At 38.6% G+C, this 20,434-nt stretch overlaps 1 protein-coding gene across 7 annotated transcripts in view; it reads right to left on the reverse strand.

The window, feature by feature from the left end:
* RCL1 (RNA terminal phosphate cyclase like 1) overlaps nt 1–20,434 on the reverse strand; it is a 105,360-nt gene that overhangs the window by 79,799 nt on the left and 5,127 nt on the right. For all 7 annotated transcript variants that reach the window (XR_008376456.1, XR_008376459.1, XR_008376457.1 and 4 more), the window contains exons 2-3: nt 9,377–9,448; nt 6,138–6,313 (exon numbers count right to left, since the gene is read on the reverse strand). Coding sequence is in view for 4 of the 7 variants with exons in the window: in XM_053573598.1 (XP_053429573.1) it covers nt 6,138–6,313; nt 9,377–9,448 (248 nt within the window). In the remaining 3 variants the exon portion in view is untranslated. The remainder of the gene's footprint in view (nt 1–6,137; nt 6,314–9,376; nt 9,449–20,434) is intronic.

Here is a 20,434-nt window from a genome sequence, read left to right on the forward strand (position 1 = left end):
CCAGCTGTTGGACATAAGATAAGAGGCTGTGCTGGACACTCTATGGTCTCCTGCAGCTCTGCACACTCTAGTTTCAGCAGAGTGAGGGCAGCCTGCAAGTTCTGGTTAAGGAACACTGAGTGGTCACTCTGTAGTCAGGGGGAAAAAGGCAAAGACCTGACCCAAGTGGCACCTCACAGCACCAGCACTGTCCTTCCAGTGCAGCCGATCAATCAACAGAGAAATGTGATGATCCACACCCATCCATGCCCAATAGAGGAGTAAAAACTCGCTGCTCTCCAGTTACCTTATCTGAACATCCACCTCACTGGGCTGGTGAAAGAGTTAAACAACCTCATATATACACACACATACCGATGTACATTCCAAACAATGCCAAGCTTACGGTAGGCATTATTCTACTTATTTTCCCTTTCCAGAAGGGAATTTAAAAGGAATGGAATCTTCACTCACCATTGGCCCAGCTGGTTGGCACCAATAAATATTTACTGGGGGTTCTGGTGCCATATCCCTGAGATTCAGAGGAGACATTATAGAACTTTTCTTGTCCTCAAAATTTTTCCCCATTTCCTTTCTTAATTCCTCTAAGGAGAAAATGTCCCTTCCCCTGTCTAAGGTTCATCCCATCTCTTCTGCTTTCAATCTTTATACCAGCTGGAATTCTGCAAGGACCCTCAGTTTTTTATTTTGATTCTTTCCTTTTCCTTTATAACCTTCTCCTCAGTCTACAAGCAAGCATGCATTTCTGGTCCAGCCTAAAAAGAAATTCCAAACCTCAGCTCTTAACCCTCTGGAGGAATCTCCTAATTTGCTCTAGTTCATACTCATTCCCAAGAATGGTCTGTCCTTACACTCTCCAGTGACCCTGCTCTCTCAAAGGTCAATGAAACTGTTCATAGGCCTATCCTGACACACCCCCTACAAAGCGTCCATCCACCCATCCTTGGCTTCTCCAAAGACTTGCAGAGCCCCACAGTCATTGTGTCTCTAGGTCCTTCCCAACGCACACTTTCATCACTCATTTCCCCTTCTTCTACTCTCAGCCGCTTGGACCATGGGACAAAAACTAACACTCACAGAGGCTAAAAGGAAATTTAAATAATTCAGTGAGCTGCAACCAACCTGTATCCAGCTGGAGAGCTCACACAGCTACTCAGCTCCCACTGATGGCTGTGATGAAAGAACAGCCAGTCAGTGCTGTTACACGGCTCTGCTATAAGGTAAAACCTGGGGCTTCAAACATGAACAACCCAATCAGATACACATACACTACCACCACCACCACGCTGTAAGGAAAACACCTGCAGGATAACTTTAACCAAAAAGCCATCAGTGTTCAAACCTCAGCACTGACCAATCTCATACAGTAAGTAAGATCCTGATGACATGTCTGAAGCTCCAAATGATAATTCCCAACTGCTAAATGGATATCCCCATGTGGTTATGGTGCCAACATCCCAGGAGTAGGACCAAAATCAAACATGTCACCCATTATTCTATCACTATTTTAATCTTCCTTGTGTCAACCTCTTTCTGATCATCATCCCTCAAGTCAATCAGGACAGAAATCATGGAGTCATTTATCGCAATTTCCTCTCGTCCCATCTTCAATTAGCTGTCAAGTAATGAAGTCTCTATCTTTCATGTCTGCCCCTGCCTTTCTACTCCCATCTCCATAATATCCTAATTAGTTAACCACCTCTCCAATTATCAATCGCTTGACCTCCAGAATCATCCTCTGAAACCCCAGACTTCCTCTGGTTTCCCCTCCTCTAGAAACCCTGACACACAGCATTACACTTGTACTTCTAGCAGAACCCAGGAGTATTCAGTCTTGTAGCCTCCCTCGGTGGGTTCGCAGCTGTCCACCCATGAGACTGGAAGTTCTTTAAGGGCAGAATCACTTATTTCATTTTGTATACAGTGACTAGATGCAGACATAAACTAATGAGGAAACCACACAAAAAAGAGTAACTTGAAATGCAGCAGCCATGGAATGGACTGAAGAAGTTACTCTTTACCCAGGATTAGGCATATTTATTTTACCCTGGGCTAGAGTCAGGTACCAGTCACACAGCTGGCAAAAGCAGACAGTCCTGCAGCATATGAAAACAAAATTTCTTAATACTCTGCATAACAGAGCTGCATTTCTGGGGAATTAACCAATCCTTTGTCATTGTTAACACATAAAACTTTTTCAATACCGACAGTGAGAAAAGCCTAAGCTCATCAGGAAAAGAGTACAAACTAAGACCCAACACTACTGAGTCCCCTACACGCCTCAGGCACTTTCCCATTCTTTTAGGCACCTCCTCTCTTCTCCCAATGTAGGTGGAAATAAGCCTCCTTTCACACATTTAACCCAAGGGCCCAATTTCCGAGAATCTTCCAGAAAATGCACAAAAAAGTAGTCATTTAAACCAAAAATGCTAACCTTATGCAGCATCCCTTGACAGTTTAAAATTTCAGATCTTGTACTATACTCAGTGCCCCAGGGGAAAAAGTTTATGCAGCTGGATTTCCAAGAAGAAAGGAATTAAGTCTTTCACTGCCTAAGAACATATTAACCATGATTATATCCAAGTACAGGACTGGGGAACATTTTCATGTTGGAAGGCCACATTAATTTAGCAGTAATCAAATATGGTCACATTCAAGAAACTTCAATGAGATACATTTAAAAATGTAAATTATTTTGTAAAACTTGAACTGCTATGTATTTAATAATTTCACAAAATGAACACTATTTGTTAATTTTAAAATTAATCTTTCCATGGCTTTTTGTGTCTGCTTTTTGTTGGAAAGCATCTGAATATTTGGTTGCAGGTCCAAATATTTAGTTGAAGGTCTGTATTTTCAGTTGATCCTCTAGATGGGTATCAGTCATCTTTGACCTTAAGGGTGTCTTGATTTGGGTGAGGAAGAAGAATGTAGATTTGCAGCAATAAATGAAGCAATAAGCAAAAGCAAGAAAACATTTTTCGGGCATGCTGCCAAAGGTGAGGGTGTTCTGCTGCATTTTTCCGTATTTCTTAGCATCAGACAATGACTTTAAATGTCCTCTACTGAGAGCTCAATTAATTTCACCTGTAGTTCTTTAGGTGCTACAACTAGGTGAGGCTGAAATGCTAATTTGAGTGTGATGTCATGATACCCAAAGCCAGTGAAACTTTCACTGTATTCTCCAATTAACAGCTGCAGTATTCAAATGATTCAGGTATATTAAACTGTTAATCAATAACTTTCTAACTGGGGAAAATATTCGTCTGAAATTTCCTCTTGAAGAAAAGTTTTGAAAAAAGATAGCTTTTTTTGAAATGCTTGGATTTTTTTGCCACATACACAGCATTAGTTTCACCACGTTAAGAAATACTAAGGTTGTCTTGATTGAACATTATATCACACAGAAATGCTGCATCCCTTTAGAAATTTTCTTTCAATAATTCACATTGCTGATTTTATTCTTCATAAAATTTAACTATCTGTTCTCAACAGAGATAAAATATTAGCTAACACCTGTCCCTACAAAAGCCAACACACTTTAGAACTGTAAGGCAAACCACACTAAATACCTTATGGTTCAAGTTTAGCATGTTAGAATACTGACTATGCCATGCTGCATTTGCATGAATTAACAATACTTATCACTTGTTGCAATGTGTCACTTAAAATCCTAGCTTTAGCAGAGAGTTTGCTGATGCAAGATACAATGAAAAGAAATGAGAGTGCCTAGATCTGTTAATATGTATTTTTTTAATTGGTGCAATAAACCCTTTATGTTTTCCTGTCCTGGAATGTCTACTGTCTGTACATACACTCAATTAATTTACCAAATTCAGCCCAACTTCAGGACATTTATTTTGAAAGCTGAAGATATGTATGCCCAGTGTTCTGTTCCCAAGAGTGCCCAAAGTGAGTAATCCTTTGTAACAAAGAAAAAACCTTCTGTTATGACCTGAATGAAGTATAAAAACTGTGCCAAGTCAGTAATACAAGTTGATTCACACAAAGTGATCAAATAATACACATTTTCCTTTTGAAATATTGCATGGAGTTGTTCTGTTAAGTTAAAGGCTAATTCATGCTGCTGATCAGTTATGATTCTCCTTGAAAGAGGCAGTTGTTTGTACTTTGAAACACTGTAGGGTCTCAGCATCTACAACTTTGACAATGCATTCACAATTTCTACCTTGCTGAATGGCTTCCCTTTGTTCCCAAGGACTTAAGCTACTTTGTAAGTTTCTCCAGGGGCATTATTTCCAGGTCTTATTGCCACTTGCAAGAATTGTCTTTGCTTTTGCTTTTCATTTTTAATCTCTGAATTACATCCCTTTATGCCTCTCCCTCTAATTTAAAATATTTGTGGTCTTGATGAGTATTATAATGCTGATGATCATTAAATTTCTTTAAGGATGACATTTGCAGTATCACAAAGCAAGCAAATGACCTTATCTTTAGCAGAAACAAGATAATATTATAATTCCCAATTCTCATTAAAAAATCTGTTTTCTTCCTTCCAGGTTCTCTTGGTCTTCTTTGACGTGATGGGCTGTTAAGCAGACAGAATTTAAAAATACTATAGAGCTGTGCAGCCAATCACAAATTCCATTTCAAAGAGAAACACAGTACACTGATGTCAAAAGTCAATAACAGACTGGTGTACCGGACCCCCATACACGCTTGCCAACCAGCCTCCTGTGGCAGTGGTACAAGCCAAGCAGGGAAAGTTAGAACTGAATCATGACTGTAGCAGCTGTCAGTTTAGCTCTTGTGGTTTACTAATGTTCTTTCTAATTGTGCCAATCAATCTGGAAGGATTATTTGCTGGAACTTACTTTATTCTTTCATATTTTAAATGTTTATTTTTAAAATAAAAATATAAATGACGAAGAAAAATGTGTTAACAAAAATAAAAGGATTTGTTCTGTAAAATTTGGATTCAGTCAAAAAGTAGCACCTAAAGAACCTAGAACAGTAATTTCAACCAGGGAATTTAAAATCTTGAAGATCATTAATTAAATTATTTTCAAAAGAAGTTCAAAGCAAAGTATATTCTTTTTTTGATCAACATAATTGAAGTGTGCTGTGACATTTAAAAAAAAAAGGTTGAGAAACACTGACCTAGAAGACCAGGTTCCCCATCTTGCCCCTAGTAGGTAGTTATCTTGCTAAATACCAGCAATCTCCATTCAGGGGCTTACTGCACCACCTAATTGGTCCTCCCTGATTAGGAAAGCTACACACTTCAGTTTCTACCTCAACAGCTGCCCATTCATTGGTATTAGCCTATGTCTGTAGTGGTAAAGACAAGTATGCCTCCTCAATTAGGGTAGCTTTAAGAGACCTTCCCTGCAGACAGCAAGGCATACAAAAGTGAGGAATCTGTCTTTCTCTACAAGATAACTAAGGCAGGTCCAAAAAGGCCTTCTCCAATATCTTTCTCTCTCTCATACACACGTACAAATACACATACATATATACACACACACACTCATCTCAGACTGGCACTAATACAGCTGTGATGATCACAATGACAATTTTATTTAATATAGATATTAAGTTGTTCTGTCTGTACCAGTAGAAAAATTAGCATGCTTAATAAAAAGCTTGCTGGTAACCCACAAACTATCAAAGCTCACACATCCCTTCCCTGCCTTTAAGACCTTTTTCTAAATCTGCAAACTCTTTTCAAAAGATAGCCCTCAATTTTATTATTGAAGCCTGGATAAGTCAAGATTATGCTGTGGCAATGCCAATAACATATTATTTCTTGCCTAAAATTCTGGCCTGTTGCCTGGCAGCCTCAGCTATCATATGACCTTACAAAAAACACTCTCACATACTCCCAGCCAACAGAGCTACATTACATGTCAACCATGATGAGATGGCAAGCATCTGTTTTGAAGGATCTTAGCATGGAAGTCACCTTGATAGCTATTAAATATTAACAGTCATCCTGAATTTGATGTTTACAAGTCTTGGTTTATCTGCCTCCTGAGTGATTAACTCTGAATCTCAAGGTAAACAGCAAAAGAAATGCACTTGAAAATAAGATTGTTATCTATAAGGAACTTTTTCTGAGAAGTTGGGTTATGACAAGAGCTAAAACAAAATCATGCTTTGGCCTCAATACTCACCGAAGGATCAACTTGGTCATTGGTCACTCCTCGCAGAACTACTTTTAATGGGTGCTTCATAAATGGAGCCAGGCAAAGAAGACTCTCTAGATAATACCCAATGCTGCGAAGGACACTACAGTCATGTTCCACAAATCCACCATACAGGAGGCCAGGCTGATAATATAAAGTTGTTCCTTAAACCAGAGGAAAAAGAGTCACATTCAGCAAGAAAAAAATTAGTATCACAAAGGTAATGAAAGCAGCGAGACCAAAGGGGAAACTCTGACAAGGGCATCCAAGGGAGTTTGAAATGCCATCACTAAGAGCCCACACTTCACTCCAAAAGCTGACTCACTACTGTCAAGCCCCTGTAACAGTAATAAACTGTGTAATTCAATAAACAGTAATAAATTAAACCCCTCCCAAAGCCATCTGAGTTGCCAACATCACGGCACAAGCACAGAGGAGAGATCCTAGTAAGCACTCTACTCTCCTCTCAGACTGGGCTGGCTCTGGGGGTGATTAGAAATGATATCCTTAAACTATCACACCAGCAACCAGCACACTCTAGGCTTCTTAAACTGAGATTTCTCTTATAAGTCACTCAGTGAACAAGATGCCAAGAAAAGGCAAATACTATACAGCAGGCAATGCAAGTAGCAGTAACTTTCAATTTAACACTGATAAAAGGAAATCTCTAAAATTATTTTATAGCTTTAGGAAAAACTACTCTCTTTATTCACTTTTTCACATATTCATATCATCCAAACACTTGCTCGTTTTCTGTTCGTTCGTTCGTTTGTTTGTTTTTGAGGCCAAGCTTCACTCTGTTGCCTAGGGAGGGGAGAGTGCCATGGTGTCAGCCTAGCTCACAGCAGCGTCAAACTGAGCTCAAGAGATCCTCCTGCCTCAGCCTCCTGAGTATCTGGGACTAGAGGCACCAGCACAACACCCTGTTGATTTTTCTATTTCAGTAGAGCCAGGGTCTCTTGCTCAGGATGGTCTTGAACTCCTAAGGTCAAATGATTCTCCTGCCTCAGACCCCCAGAATGGTAGGATTATAGGGATGAGCCACTGTGCCCAGCCTCATCCAAAACATTTCTAACTACGTTTCCATATCAGAGGAAAAACCATGTAACATATACCACATGATTTAAGGGACCATAAATAAAGTATTTCTCCTGCCAAAATCTTTTGCAATTTTTTCTGGCAAATTTATTAAAACCAAATTTAACACTAGAGTCAGAAGACATGTTCAGTCACTCAAATGGGAAATAGCTCTTGGAAGTTTAATAAAAATAAATTTAGGTTTTACTATATTAAAAACCAAAATTCAAACAATCACCATCAGGATCATATTCTGATCAAAGCAGCTAACACTTTTGAAAAGGAAGGGTTCTGGGTCAGTCATGCTAAATACTATTCAGAGTTACAAAACCATCTTTTAGGTCAATAAGCCAAAACCAGACTATATATAACCACTGAATCTTTCAATTTATCTGTTTACCTACAAATTAGCCAAAAGAGAAACTGACCAGAGCATAGAACAAAAGCTTCTACTGGAAGGAGGAGGAAGACATGGGTGGGAGCAAATCGTGCAAATGTCTTTCTCTTCAATCTATGCCACAGATGTAACTAGAAAAAAATAAAATTACCTGCTCTCTTAACTACCAATACACGTTGCTGAAAAACTTTCCAACGATTTCAAAGTAAGCAAGCCAAGAAAAATTAAGGGAATCACAGCTGGCAAAGCTACTCACATCTCACGTGGCACAGGACAACTTATGAACCCAAGCTCATCGTAAGAGCGTCAAAATATGGGAAAGGTCAGAGATTTCTTTGTAGACTACGTGTAGAAAGATACAGAACTGATGAAGTCAGCCAAAGGATGTTTGCCATGGTCTTCTATAAAATGTAGAGAAAATTTTCTAATAGAGGCCTGGCGTGGTGGCTCACACCTGTAATCCTAGCACTCTGGGAGGCCAAGGCCGGAGGATCACTTGAGCTCAGGAGTTTGAGACCAAGCTGAGCAAGAGCAAGACCCCCATCTCTACTAAAAATAGAAAAATTAACCAGCTGTTATGATAAGTGACTGTGGTCCCAGCTACTTGGGAGGTTGAAGGAGGATTGTTTGAGTCCAGGAGTTTGAGCTTGCTGTGAGCTAGGCTGACACCATGGCACTCTAGACCGGCAATAGAGTACGACTGTCTCAAAAAAAAAAAAAAAAAAAAAAAAAAAAATATATATATATATATAATTTTGTAATAGGAAAAAAGCAACAAAAAAGGCTAGAAACAATCTAAATGTATATCAGTAAGAAGCAGTTAAATTACTGTGCATCCACACAATGGAATCATAGCCCATGAAAATATTGGGTAGACCTGCATGTGCTGGCAGGAAAAATTCTCTAAGACGCTTGTGCTAGCAAGAAAATGCTGGCTACAGAATAATACGAACAGCTGACCCCTCTGATGGTTTAAAATATGTAAGTGCCCAAGTAAGCAGATGCTGTGACAGTGTCTACCCCTCCAGTGTTTATTCTTCTAGAGGGGAATGGAAGAAGAAAAAGTGAATGGATATTCATTTTTGTGTATATATATCTATATAAACTTATCTTACGCCTACTACACAAAACTTTTCTGTTTACTTGTACTACCACATTAAATTCTTATAACAAACTCTGTGTGGTAGTTTGTGTTAAATGTTAAATTCTATTTTAATTTTTAATTTTGTCTTTTAAAATACTTATGGCTAAAAAGAGGTGTCTGCTTGTTAATCTGAAATTTTCATTCTTCTCATTTCTTTAAATCAAATTTATGCCCCTTAATTGGATAAATAACAGACAAGTAATGGGTCTTTCCATCTAGCAAAACACTAACACTATTTTTTTTAATTACCCAGAATGATAAACTTTTATTATAATCTCCACTTGTAGCTTCCTCATATAATACCAAAACATTGTAATTTAATGGCGGCTTATATAACCCAAAGCAATTAGTAAAAGATTCGAACACAACACAGGATTTATATCATGAAAAAGAATGAGAAACAGCCAGGTACAGTGGCTCATGCCTATAATCCTACTCTTGAACTCAGGAGTTTGAGACCAGCCTAAGCAAGAATGAGACCCTATCTCTACTTTAAAAAAAAAAAAAAAAAAGAAGGAAAAATGAAAGGAAAAAAAATGAATGAAAAACAAAGAAATGCTTAAGTAGTGCATGTAGGTGCTTTCAAGAATAGAGAGAAAAAGAGCTTACCTGTTTGATTTATTTCAATTCGAGAACCATTAGTTATTTTGTCCAATAGCCTTATGAAGCTGGCTTCAAAATCTGTGGGGAAAAGAGAAAACAGATTGGCCCCATGTCAGGTCACCATATTAGCACCTCTATGCAGGGGTCCTCAAACTACAGCCCGCGGGCCACATGAGGAGATGTGATTGTATTTGTTCCCGTTTTGTTTTTTTACTTCAAAATAAGATATGTGCAGTATGCACAGGAATTTGTTCCCAGTTTTGGTTTTTTTAACTATAGTCCGGCCCTCCAACGGTCTGAGGGACAGTGAATTGGCCCCCTGTTTAAAAAGTTTGAGGATCCCTGCATAGAGGGTCGGGGGCTTCCTGTACCATACCTGGAAGCTCCTCAGGAAATGAGTGGGCTCATGGGTTGAGGAAGATGAGGCAGTTGAATAACAACAACTGGTACATATTTGTCTAACAGAACTTAGAAACAGGCCAGGCGCAGTGGCTCATGCCTTTAATCCTAGCACACCGTGAGGCCAAGGAATTCCAAGTAGAACTTAGAAACATTTCAGCTTTCACATTACACACACAAAAAGCAGCTCTACCATCAATCTAAAGGGATATTAAAAAGAAACAAAAAAATCTAAAAGGATATTAATTACAGCACCAAAAAACCCATAAAAAAACATGTTTTCCTGATCTCAGAAGGGCATGCCAAATAAGGGCTAAACAGTAGAAAACAGGGAAGGGTTTTTAAACCCCTTATATTCTTCCTTGCTCCAGAATACCGAAGAGGGCATATTAAATTGAGGGCCACTCTTCAGTCTCGGAAACAGACATCACTTCACTGTCTCCTTCATTCAACAATGTTCCTTCTCCCTTCAACTATCATCTTACTGATCTTCCTATGCAAAACAATCTATTCAATTCAGCCTTTTATTTCATTGAAAAGGAGCTTAAATGTACAGTAAAACTGTCACCTTTTTTTAAATACTTGAAAAACAACTGAAAGAAAAAAGACCAAATATTAACAAATAGGTTTTTCTTTATGATACGATTTTATATAAATTTCATATTAAATGTTTATACTTTTGGTTCAATTCCTTTTATAAACAGACTTCTATAAAAAATATAAAAGCTGATCATTCTTTTCTCTTTTTTCTGTTTTTGAGACAGAGCCTCAAGCCATGTGTCACAGCTCACAGCAACCTCCAACTCCTGGGCTAAAGCGGTTCTCTTGCCTCAGCCTCCCAAGTAGCTGGGACTACAAGTGCCCGTCACAACGCTCAGCTACTTTTTTCTTTGTAATTGTCATTGTTGTTCGGCAGGCCCAGGCTCTTGAACCCGCCAGCTCTGGTGTATGTGGCTGACGCCCTAGCCACTTGAGCTACAGGTACCGAGCCAAAGCTGGTCATTCTTTAAAAAAAAAGAGAGGGACAAGGGAAGGAAGGAGAGGAAAGAGAATAGATTTTTCAAATTGAAATTATGGGAAGAGGAATAAGAACTCAAACAGCAGACCGTGTTCTCTGGCCTTCCCACGAGTTAATCTTATAATCTTATACATACATACCCCCTTTAGTTTTAATCTCCTGCCTATGAACAAAGACAGAAAGGTCAAGTCTTCTGTCCCTGAAGGCTTGGTGACTGCTGATAGTTTTAGACACTTCATGCTCCTGTAACAAGCCACCAGAGTTTGTGGACACAGACCCCAGCAGTCACCTAAACTGATCCTGGAGAGTGAGCAGATCAACTAGATAATTCTCACCTACCTGATCTGTTACTTAACACTGTTCCATAATTCTTGTCATAGTAGTTTTTGCAATCTGTACAAAGAGCACTGGGCTAGAAATCAGAGAAACTTCAGTAGATACTGAAACAATAATAGCTAATAATAGTTGCTATGTATCAAATACTCACTTTATATAATACTTTCTTTTATTTAATTCTCAAAGCACTGAAGCACAGACTTTCCTATGATTTGAATGTCCCCTCCAAAATTCATGCTGAAATTTAATTGCCATTGTGACAGCATTAAGAGAAGGGTCATTAAGAGGTGATTATGCCATGAGGGCTCTGCCCTTATGAATGAATTTATGTCATTATCAAGAGAGTGGGTTCATTAACACAGGAGTGGGCTGTTATAACATGAGTCCAACAGGGAGCTGGTTAGTCCCTTGGGTGGTCAACTTACACTGGTTCTACTTCATCTTTAAAAATAAATTAGAACAGGGCGGCGCCTGTGGCTCAGTGAGTAAGGCGCCGGCCCCATATGCCGAGGGTGGCGGGTTCAAACCCGGCCCCGGCCAAACTGCAACAACAACAAAAAAAAAATAGCCGGGCGTTGTGGCGGGCGCCTGTAGTCCCAGCTACTCGGAAGGCTGAGGCAAGAGAATCGCGTAAGCCCAAGAGTTAGAGGTTGCTGTGAGCCGTGTGACGCCACGGCACTCTACCAAGGGCGGTACAGTGAGACTGTCTCTAAAAAAAAAAAAATAATAAATAAATAAATTAGAACAGAATAGACTGTATGACAGAGTAAGTACACATACTAAGAGTGCTGTTTATAAAATTTTAGTTTGTTTTACATATATGTGTATGGGTACTTGGTTTTGCAGTATAAACAGAATCACAACAGTTTGAATGTAACTGAACTATGGAATTAAAGTAGAAATTATTTTATAGATTTTCTATAGAATATTCAGTTTTTAAAAATCAAGCACAATATCTATCATAATGCCACTTTCTAGATAGGTATAAAGAAAAAACAAGATAGAGCCAGGCATACTGGCTTATGCCTATAATCCCAGAGACTCAAGAGCAGTGGTTCTCAACCTGTGGGTCACAACCCTCAGGAACTACATTAAAGGGTTGCGGCATTAGGAAGATTGAGAACCACTGCTCAAGAGGCTGAGACAGAAGGATTTTGTGAGGCCAGGAGTTAGAGACCAACATGAGCAACATAGTGAGATTCCATCACTAAAAAAATAAGAAAAACTGTCTAGGCATGGTGGTGCATAGCTGTAGCCCTAACTAGGTAGGAGGGTGAAGTAGAAGGATAACTTGGGCCTAGGAGTTTGAGGCTGCAGTGAGCTATGATCACACACTATGTGTGTGTGATCAGCTATGACTGCACTCCAATTGCAGGGACAGAGAGAGACCTCATGGAAAGCAGGAGTGTGGAGGTAGAAAAAGAGAAAATGCAAGGTAATCTGAACAAAAAAAAAAGAAACCTCTTGATTTGCTCAAGCTTTCTAGGTGCCTAAATGGGAGAGAGGAACAAATATTTACAAATAAATCCCAAGATTAAACCCCATAACTTTTAAAAGAAAAAAATATAACTTTAAAAATTGAAGGAGAGGAATCCACAGGGGCTCTTGAGCACAAATACGGTCAGAAATGCCCACAGGAACACACAAAAGAAGAGAATGGGCATAAAGTGACACCAGGATCACAGCAAACAGGTGCTTCAGAAGCAGCACTTTAAAGAAATCAAACTTAGCTAGTTCTGGAACACTGGCAACAGTGAAGACATAGCTCCATCACCTGGTGTGAAAAAGATCTCAAGTTCATATAGTAAGATCAAAGTCCCCAAACTTCATTAAGCCAAGAAGCATAGGATTCCTCACCCATTGACATCCCTCCCACACACCCCGTCTAACTCTCCCTCTTCACAAATGCTCCTAGAAATACAAAATTTCAGAAATCTAAAGATTTTAAAGGAAAAGTTCCAAAAGCAAGCACAATTTTACTACATTGTTTAGAAATATATGATGAGGTTGTAAAACTACAAAGAGAATCAAAGTGAATGTCATAATGGTTAGGACACTGGCTACCACTGGTCCCATGGTAAGGAGCTATGAAATCATAAGATGTGCACTGACGTTGGGAAAGTTCTGTTGCTTTATGTAGATGGTGATCACATGTATGTTCATTTCATAAGCCCTTAAGCATTACTTTCACATCTTATGCATTTTTTATGTTCCTTTATTTCACATGTTTAAAATTTTATAACTGTGTTGGGACCATTAAGTGATTTTTTTCACCACTTCTTTTCCTTTTTTCTGTTAATTGGTACCAAAACATGGGATTGGACCATCATTGTTTTTTAAAAGCGTTTGCATGTCCCATAAGACAGTGGATGTCATCAGCCTGACCCGCTCACTCCTCCCTAAGAAAGGCAAAGACATATCTCAAGAAAAAAGAAAAAAAAAGGCATAAGAATACAATCTAAAAGTCTGTACTTTAAAAACAAGGAGCAAATTTCAATAAATACATTCTCAATTTGTATTATACCTTCAATGTCTACAAACACTGGGCTAGCTAAATTATGACACGTCCATATATCAAAACACTCTGTAACCTTATAATCAATAAGGTTTTTTATAAACTACTGAGTCATCTCCAAGATACACTGAGTGAAAAGATGCAGGTGACTACTTGTGTGAAAAAAGTGTTCATATATGGGGCGGCGCCTGTGGCTTAAAGGAATAGGGTGTGAGCCCCATATACTGGAGGTGGTGGGTTCAAACCCAGCCCGACCAAAAACTGCAAAAAAAAAAAAAAAATTGTTCATATATGCATGTGCACAATATATGTACATACACATGCTTATTTATGGAAAAATTAGCCCTGAAAGAAAAACTAATAACTCTGTTTATTTCACAGATTATCTAAACCAAAAGTGGAGAACCCACAGCTTTAAGGCCACATGTGGCCTTCTAGGTCCTTAAGTGTAACCTTTTAACGGAATCCAACTTTTACGGAACAAACCCTTTTACTTCTACTAATATGTTTTTGTTGATCTTTTATATTTTTATTTTAAATGAACATATTTAAAATAACCAAAGAATAAAGTAAATTTCAACAAAATAATCCTGTCAGATTGACCATCACAATTACAACATTAGTAAACCATAAGGGCTAAAGTGATGGCTGCTATGCTCATGATTTAGTTCTAACTCCTCACTCCTCCCCAACCGGTGCCACTAACAAATGAGGCTGTTGGGGAGTAAACAGGGGTCAAGTAAGCCCTCTCCTTCTGTTATTAACTTTTGACATGAGTGTGTGTTTCTGTTTGAAATGGAATTTGCAACTGGGTGAACAGCTCAGCAATATTTTTAAATTCTACCTGCTCATCAGCCCATCATGTCAAAGAAGACCAAGAGAACACTAAAGGAAGAAAACAGATTTTTTAATGAGAATTGGGAATTGCAGTATTACCTTGTTTTGCTAAAGATCAGGTGACTTGCTTCCTTTGTGATACTGCAAAGTGAACCTTAAAGAAATGTAATGCTCACTGGCATCATAACACTCATCAGGACCACAGATATTTTGAATTACAGGAAGAGGTATAAAGAGATGTATCTCAGAAATTAAAAATGAAAAGCAAAAAACAAAGGCAATTCTTTCAAGCAGCAGTAACCTGGAATTAATGCCACTGAAGCACCTTCTAAAGGGAAGCCATTCAGTGAAGCAGTGCCTTGTCACACTGCCTCTTTCAAGGAGAACTGTAATAGATCAGCAGCAGGAAGAAGCCTTCAACCTAACAACTACTTCAAAAGGAAAATACAGGATATATTATTCACTCACTTTGGATGAATCAACTGATACTACTGACTTGGCTCAACTTTTATACTTCATTCAGGTCATAACAGATTTTCTTGGCTATGAAGAGTTACTCACTTTGGGCACTCTTGGGAACAGAACACTGGGAATAGATATCTTCAGTAACTTTCAAGATAAATGCCATGAAGTTGGACTGAAGTTGGTAAATTTATTGAACATATATATATAGTGTACCTTCTACAACAGGAAAACATAAAGGGTTTGTGGCACAGATTTTTTAAAAAAGTATAAACAGATTCAGAAGATGCTCTCCTGTTTCATTGTATCTCACATCAGCAAAGTGACTATGATAATACTATTTTAAGTGACACTTTGCAACAAGTGATAATTATTGTTAATTATATTCGTCCAAATGCAGTATGGCATAGCCAGTTTTCGAACATGCTGAACTTGAACCATAAGGTATTCAGTGTGGTTTGTCCTATAGTTCTAAAGTGTGTTGGCTATCACGGGGACAGGTGTTAACTAATATTTTATCTCTATGAGAATAGTCAGTTAAATTTTATGAAGAATAAAATCAGCAATGTGAATTATTGAAAGAAAATTTCTAAAGGAATGCAGCATTTCTGTGTGACATCATGTCCAATTAAAACAACTAGACTATTTCTTAACACGCTAAAAGTAAAGCTGTGTGTGGTATGTGGCAAAAAAAATCCGAGCATTTCAAAAAAAAGCTATCTATTAGGAAATTTCATATGACTATTTCTCCCCAGTTAGCAAAAGCCATTGATGAGCAGGATGATAAATAGGAATCATTTGGACACCACAGCTGTTGCAGACCTGTTAACTGGAGAATACAAGGAGAGTTTCACTGGCTTTGGGTATCATGACATCACACTCAATTAGCATTTCAGCCTTACCTAGTTGTAAGCACCTAAAGAACTACAGGTGAAATTGATTGAGCTCTCAGACGATGACATTTTAAAGTCATTGTCTGATGCTAAGAAAGATCCAACTGAAATATGGAAAAATGCAGAATACTCACACCTTGAGCAATGTATCCAAAAAATTCTTTTCTCACTTTTTTTTTTTTAAAAAAAATAAGGTTCAACCTTTTTTTTTCTATTTATTTATTTATTTATTTTGCAGTTTTTGGCCGGGGCTGGGTTTGAACCCACCACCTCCGGTATATGGGGCTGGCGCCCTACTCCTTTGAGCCACAGGTGCCGCCCCCTTTCTCACTTTTGCTTACTGCTTTACTTACTGCGAATCTACATTCTACTGCCTAACCCAAATCAAGATACCCTTAAAGTTACAAATGACTGATATCCCTAGAGCAGCGGTTCTCAACCTGTGGGTCGCAACCCACAGGAACTGTATTAAAAGGTTGTGGCATTAGGAAGGTTGAGAACCACTGCCCTAGAGATCAACTAAAAGTGTGGACCTCCTTGCTACAACCAAATATTCAGATGCTTTCCAATAAAAAGCAGACACAACAAAGTCATTAAAAGGCTTAAATTTTAATAACAATAACAATGTTTAAGATAAGGACTAGAAACAAAAAAACATAAATACATTAAGAAAAGGAATCAGACAGTTGCTACATTGAAATATTAAGCAATAATAATAATAATGCAAAGAAAGTAACATTCACATTGTCAAATAAGAGTATGTCTACAGAATGCTTTGACTCTGAGATTCAGTACAGTCATCAGTTAATTTCTTATTTTTTTAAGTGTCAAAAAATAGACAGCTAATATTTATTTAAAAAAAGTAAAAGATAATTTCGAAAAACAGATCATGCCAAATCTTATACACAATAGAGAAAGAAGAAATACTTCAAAATCATACTGCTTGATCTGGGTATACCTGATATTAAAATTAGAGAAAATATATTAAAAGATTTACTTTAAAATTAACAAATAGTTTTCATTTTTGAAATTATTAAGTATGCAGTAATTAGATTTTCACAAAATAATGCACATTTTCAAAGGTGTACGTTTGCCACAGCCACCAACAGTTGGTGGGCTGACAGGCATGTCTGTGTTGAAGGCAGCCCCAAGCTCCCCTGGCAGCCAGTACAGCAGCCTATCATCAGTATTAACAAAAGCAGCCCTGACAGCTGCCACCTGGTGGCAGTGGTGCCCAAGGCAGCGGGCCGCTTACCTGCCCTCAGGGTAAGCAGGAGGTGGTCCCGTTGTGCACCACTAAGCAGGACCACTGGAGCACTGGACCCACTTCTCAGCAAAGGCCATTGGCCAGCTGCAAACAACTTCTCCCTGGGGCAGCACATCCCAGCAGGACTTCCCCAGTAACCTGTCCCGTATGCCAGGCTTCCACCCCCACCCAGGGCCTAACTACCCACCCTTCTTGCCTGACCAGATGTAGCCAACCAGATCCCACTGTTGCATTACCAATAGCACAGTCCACTGGGTTTTGCCCAAGCCAAAGAGGGGAAGATCGTGGTTTTGAAAAAGGTCTGCCACCCACACTTGTGACTATGGGGGCTGCAGTAAAACCTACAGAGTGCTCATCTTAAGGCGTGCCTGTAAATCTACACGAGTGAGAAACCTCGCCACTGCTACAGCTGTGGATGGAAATTTGCCCACTCAGATAGTGGCCAGGAATTACTGCAAACATATAACATGCTGCCCATTCCAATGCCAGAAGTGCTACCAGGTATCTCCAGGTCCAACAGCCTTGCTTAGATATGAAGAGACACTTTCAAATCCCAAACAGTGGATAGATATGAAGAGACACTTTCAAATCCCAAACAGTGGATATGGCCCATATCACCAGAAGAGAATTCAGTATTTTTTACCTTTCACAAAATATCTTCCTAATAAGGGGAAGAGCCCAGCTGGAAAGCACTATACTCACGGTCAAGTTCCCAAATGAATCAATTTGTGAATGGATATCAGGAAAAATGAAGAATCCAAAAGACAAAAATCGAAGAACAGATGGGGTCTGTGACTGGATCTTCTAGCATTCCAATTCTAAATTCAACTTAAATGTTCCTGGACTTACAAAACACCAAGGGGACTGACTAGAAGTTGTAGATATCAGCTTACAAATTAGATCCATGAATCCAAGGGAAGGAAGATCAGAATTCCTTTAGATTGTGTTTTGATGCATTGTAAGCATAAAGATCACCTGGTACTCCCTTTGCCTTCTAAAAACCATTATTATGATGTTAGAATACCTAGAGTCTTACAGGTACATGCTTATAGTCTTATAGTTTCAGTTACTCTGGAAGCTGAAACAGGATTGCTTGAGCCCAGGTGTACAGGCTGCATGAACTATGATTGCATCACTGTATTCTGGCCTAGACAACAGAACAAGACTCTGTCTCTTAAAAAAAAAAAATAGTTGATACATTATACCATCATTAAAATCTTTTCCTCTGCAAACAACCATATTAAGAGAATGAAAAGGCCCAGTACAGAGGGGAGGAAATTATAGCAAACCATATATCTGCCAAAGGACTAGCATATATAATAAGCTTTCAAAACTCAACAATAAATAATCCTATTAAAAATGGACAAAAGACTTAAAAAGACATTTCACTAAAAATACTATCAATTTGAAATATGCAAATTAAAACTGCAATGAGACATCACTACACATCTATTGGAACAACTAAAATTGAAGGAAGCAGAGAAACTGAATCTCTCATATGTTGCAGACAGAAATATAAAATAATACAGCCACGGGCGGCGCCTGTGGCTCAAGGAGTAGGGCGTCGGTCCCACATGCCGGAGGTGGCAGGTTCAAACCTAGCCCTGGCCAAAAACCAAAAAAAAATAATAATAATAATACAGCCACACTGGAAATCACTGGCAATTTCTTAAAAAAAAAACTAAACATGCAACTACCAAACAACCCAGCAATTACATTCCTGGGCTTTTATCCCAGAAAAGGGAAGATAATATGTAAAAAAAAAAAAACGAAAACCTGTACACAGATTTTTTTTTAGCACCCTTATTTGTAAAAGCCAAAAACTGAAAACAAGGTGTTCGTCAACAGATGAATGGTTAAAAACAGCTGTGGTATTTTCATACCATACAATACTACTCAGAAATAAAAAGGAATAAACTTGAGGGGGACAGAAATTTTGGATAAATCTCCAGAGAATTATGCTGCATGAAAAAAGTCAATTCAAAAGGTTATATACCATATATGATTCTATTTATATAACATTCTTCAAATGATAAAATTACAGAGATGAAGAACAGATCACTTGTTGCCAAGGGTTAAGGAGAGAGTAGAGAAAGGAAGAAAAAGGCTGTGGCTATAAAATGGCAATATGAAGAATCCTTACAGTAATGGAAATGTTCTCTATCTTTACTATATCAATGCCAATGACCTAGTTGTGATATTTTACTATACTTTTTCCAGGTATTAATCCTGGGGGAAATTGGATAAAGTGTAGATAGGATCTGTGTTATTTATTACAACTGCATGTGAATCTATGATTATCTCAAAAGGAAAAGTTTGTTTTTTTTTAAAAAGGTGATAGTTCCATCTGGAATAGCATTTTACAGCTTCCAAATAATACTATATCTGAAACAAGTCATTATGATTTTTGGCATTTTTCTTTAAAAGGTTTGTTTTGCACACACTATCAGTCAACAGAAGCACAAAAGGACAGGTCCCTATCAACAAGACAATGTTCAATCTACACTTATTAGCATAGTCATCTGGCACTTCCCAAATCCAGTTGTCTATCAACAGTTCAAACACCCAAATCATACTGAAATAAAATATAGGAAACTCCTCCTTTTAAAAGGCCTAATTTATGGCTCGGCACCTGTAGCTCAAGTAGCTAAGGCGCCAGCCACATACACCAGAGCTGGCAGGTTCAAATCCAGCCTGGGCCTGCCAAACAACTACAACCAAAACAATAGCCGGGGGCAGTGCCTGTGGCTCAAAGGAGTAGGGCTCCGCCCCATATGCTGGAGGTGGTGGGTTCAAACCCAGCCCCGGCCAAAAACTGCAAAAAAAAAAAAAAAAAAAATAGTCGGGTGTTGTGGCGGCACCTATAGTCCCAGCTACTTGGGAGGCTGAGGCAAAAGAATTGCTTAAGCCTAGAAGTTGGATGTTGCTGTGAGCTGTGATGCCACTGCACTCTACCCAGGGCGACAGCTTGAGGCTCTGTCTCAAAAAAAAAAAATAAAAAAAAAAAAAAAAAACTAATTTATTGGCTCATGCCTGTAATCCTAGCACTCTGGGAAGCTGAGGTGGGTAGTTTGCTTGAGCTCAGGAATTCAACACCAACCTGAGATGATTTTTATCATAAAAAATAATCTAGCTGAGGCAGAAGAATGGCTTGATTCAGGAGTTTGACAATTCAGTGAGCTATGATGCCACAACTATACCCAGGTGACAGAGCAAGACTCTATCTCACAAAAAAAATAAAAGACCTAATTTATGAACAGTCAGACTTATCCCCAAAACTATGCATTAGTTTACCAAAACTTGTTTTACCTTTTGAAGGACTTCCATATAGCATGTT

The sequence above is a fragment of the Nycticebus coucang genome, chromosome 2, assembly GCF_027406575.1.
Source record: "Nycticebus coucang isolate mNycCou1 chromosome 2, mNycCou1.pri, whole genome shotgun sequence".
Classification (NCBI taxonomy): domain Eukaryota; kingdom Metazoa; phylum Chordata; class Mammalia; order Primates; family Lorisidae; genus Nycticebus; species Nycticebus coucang.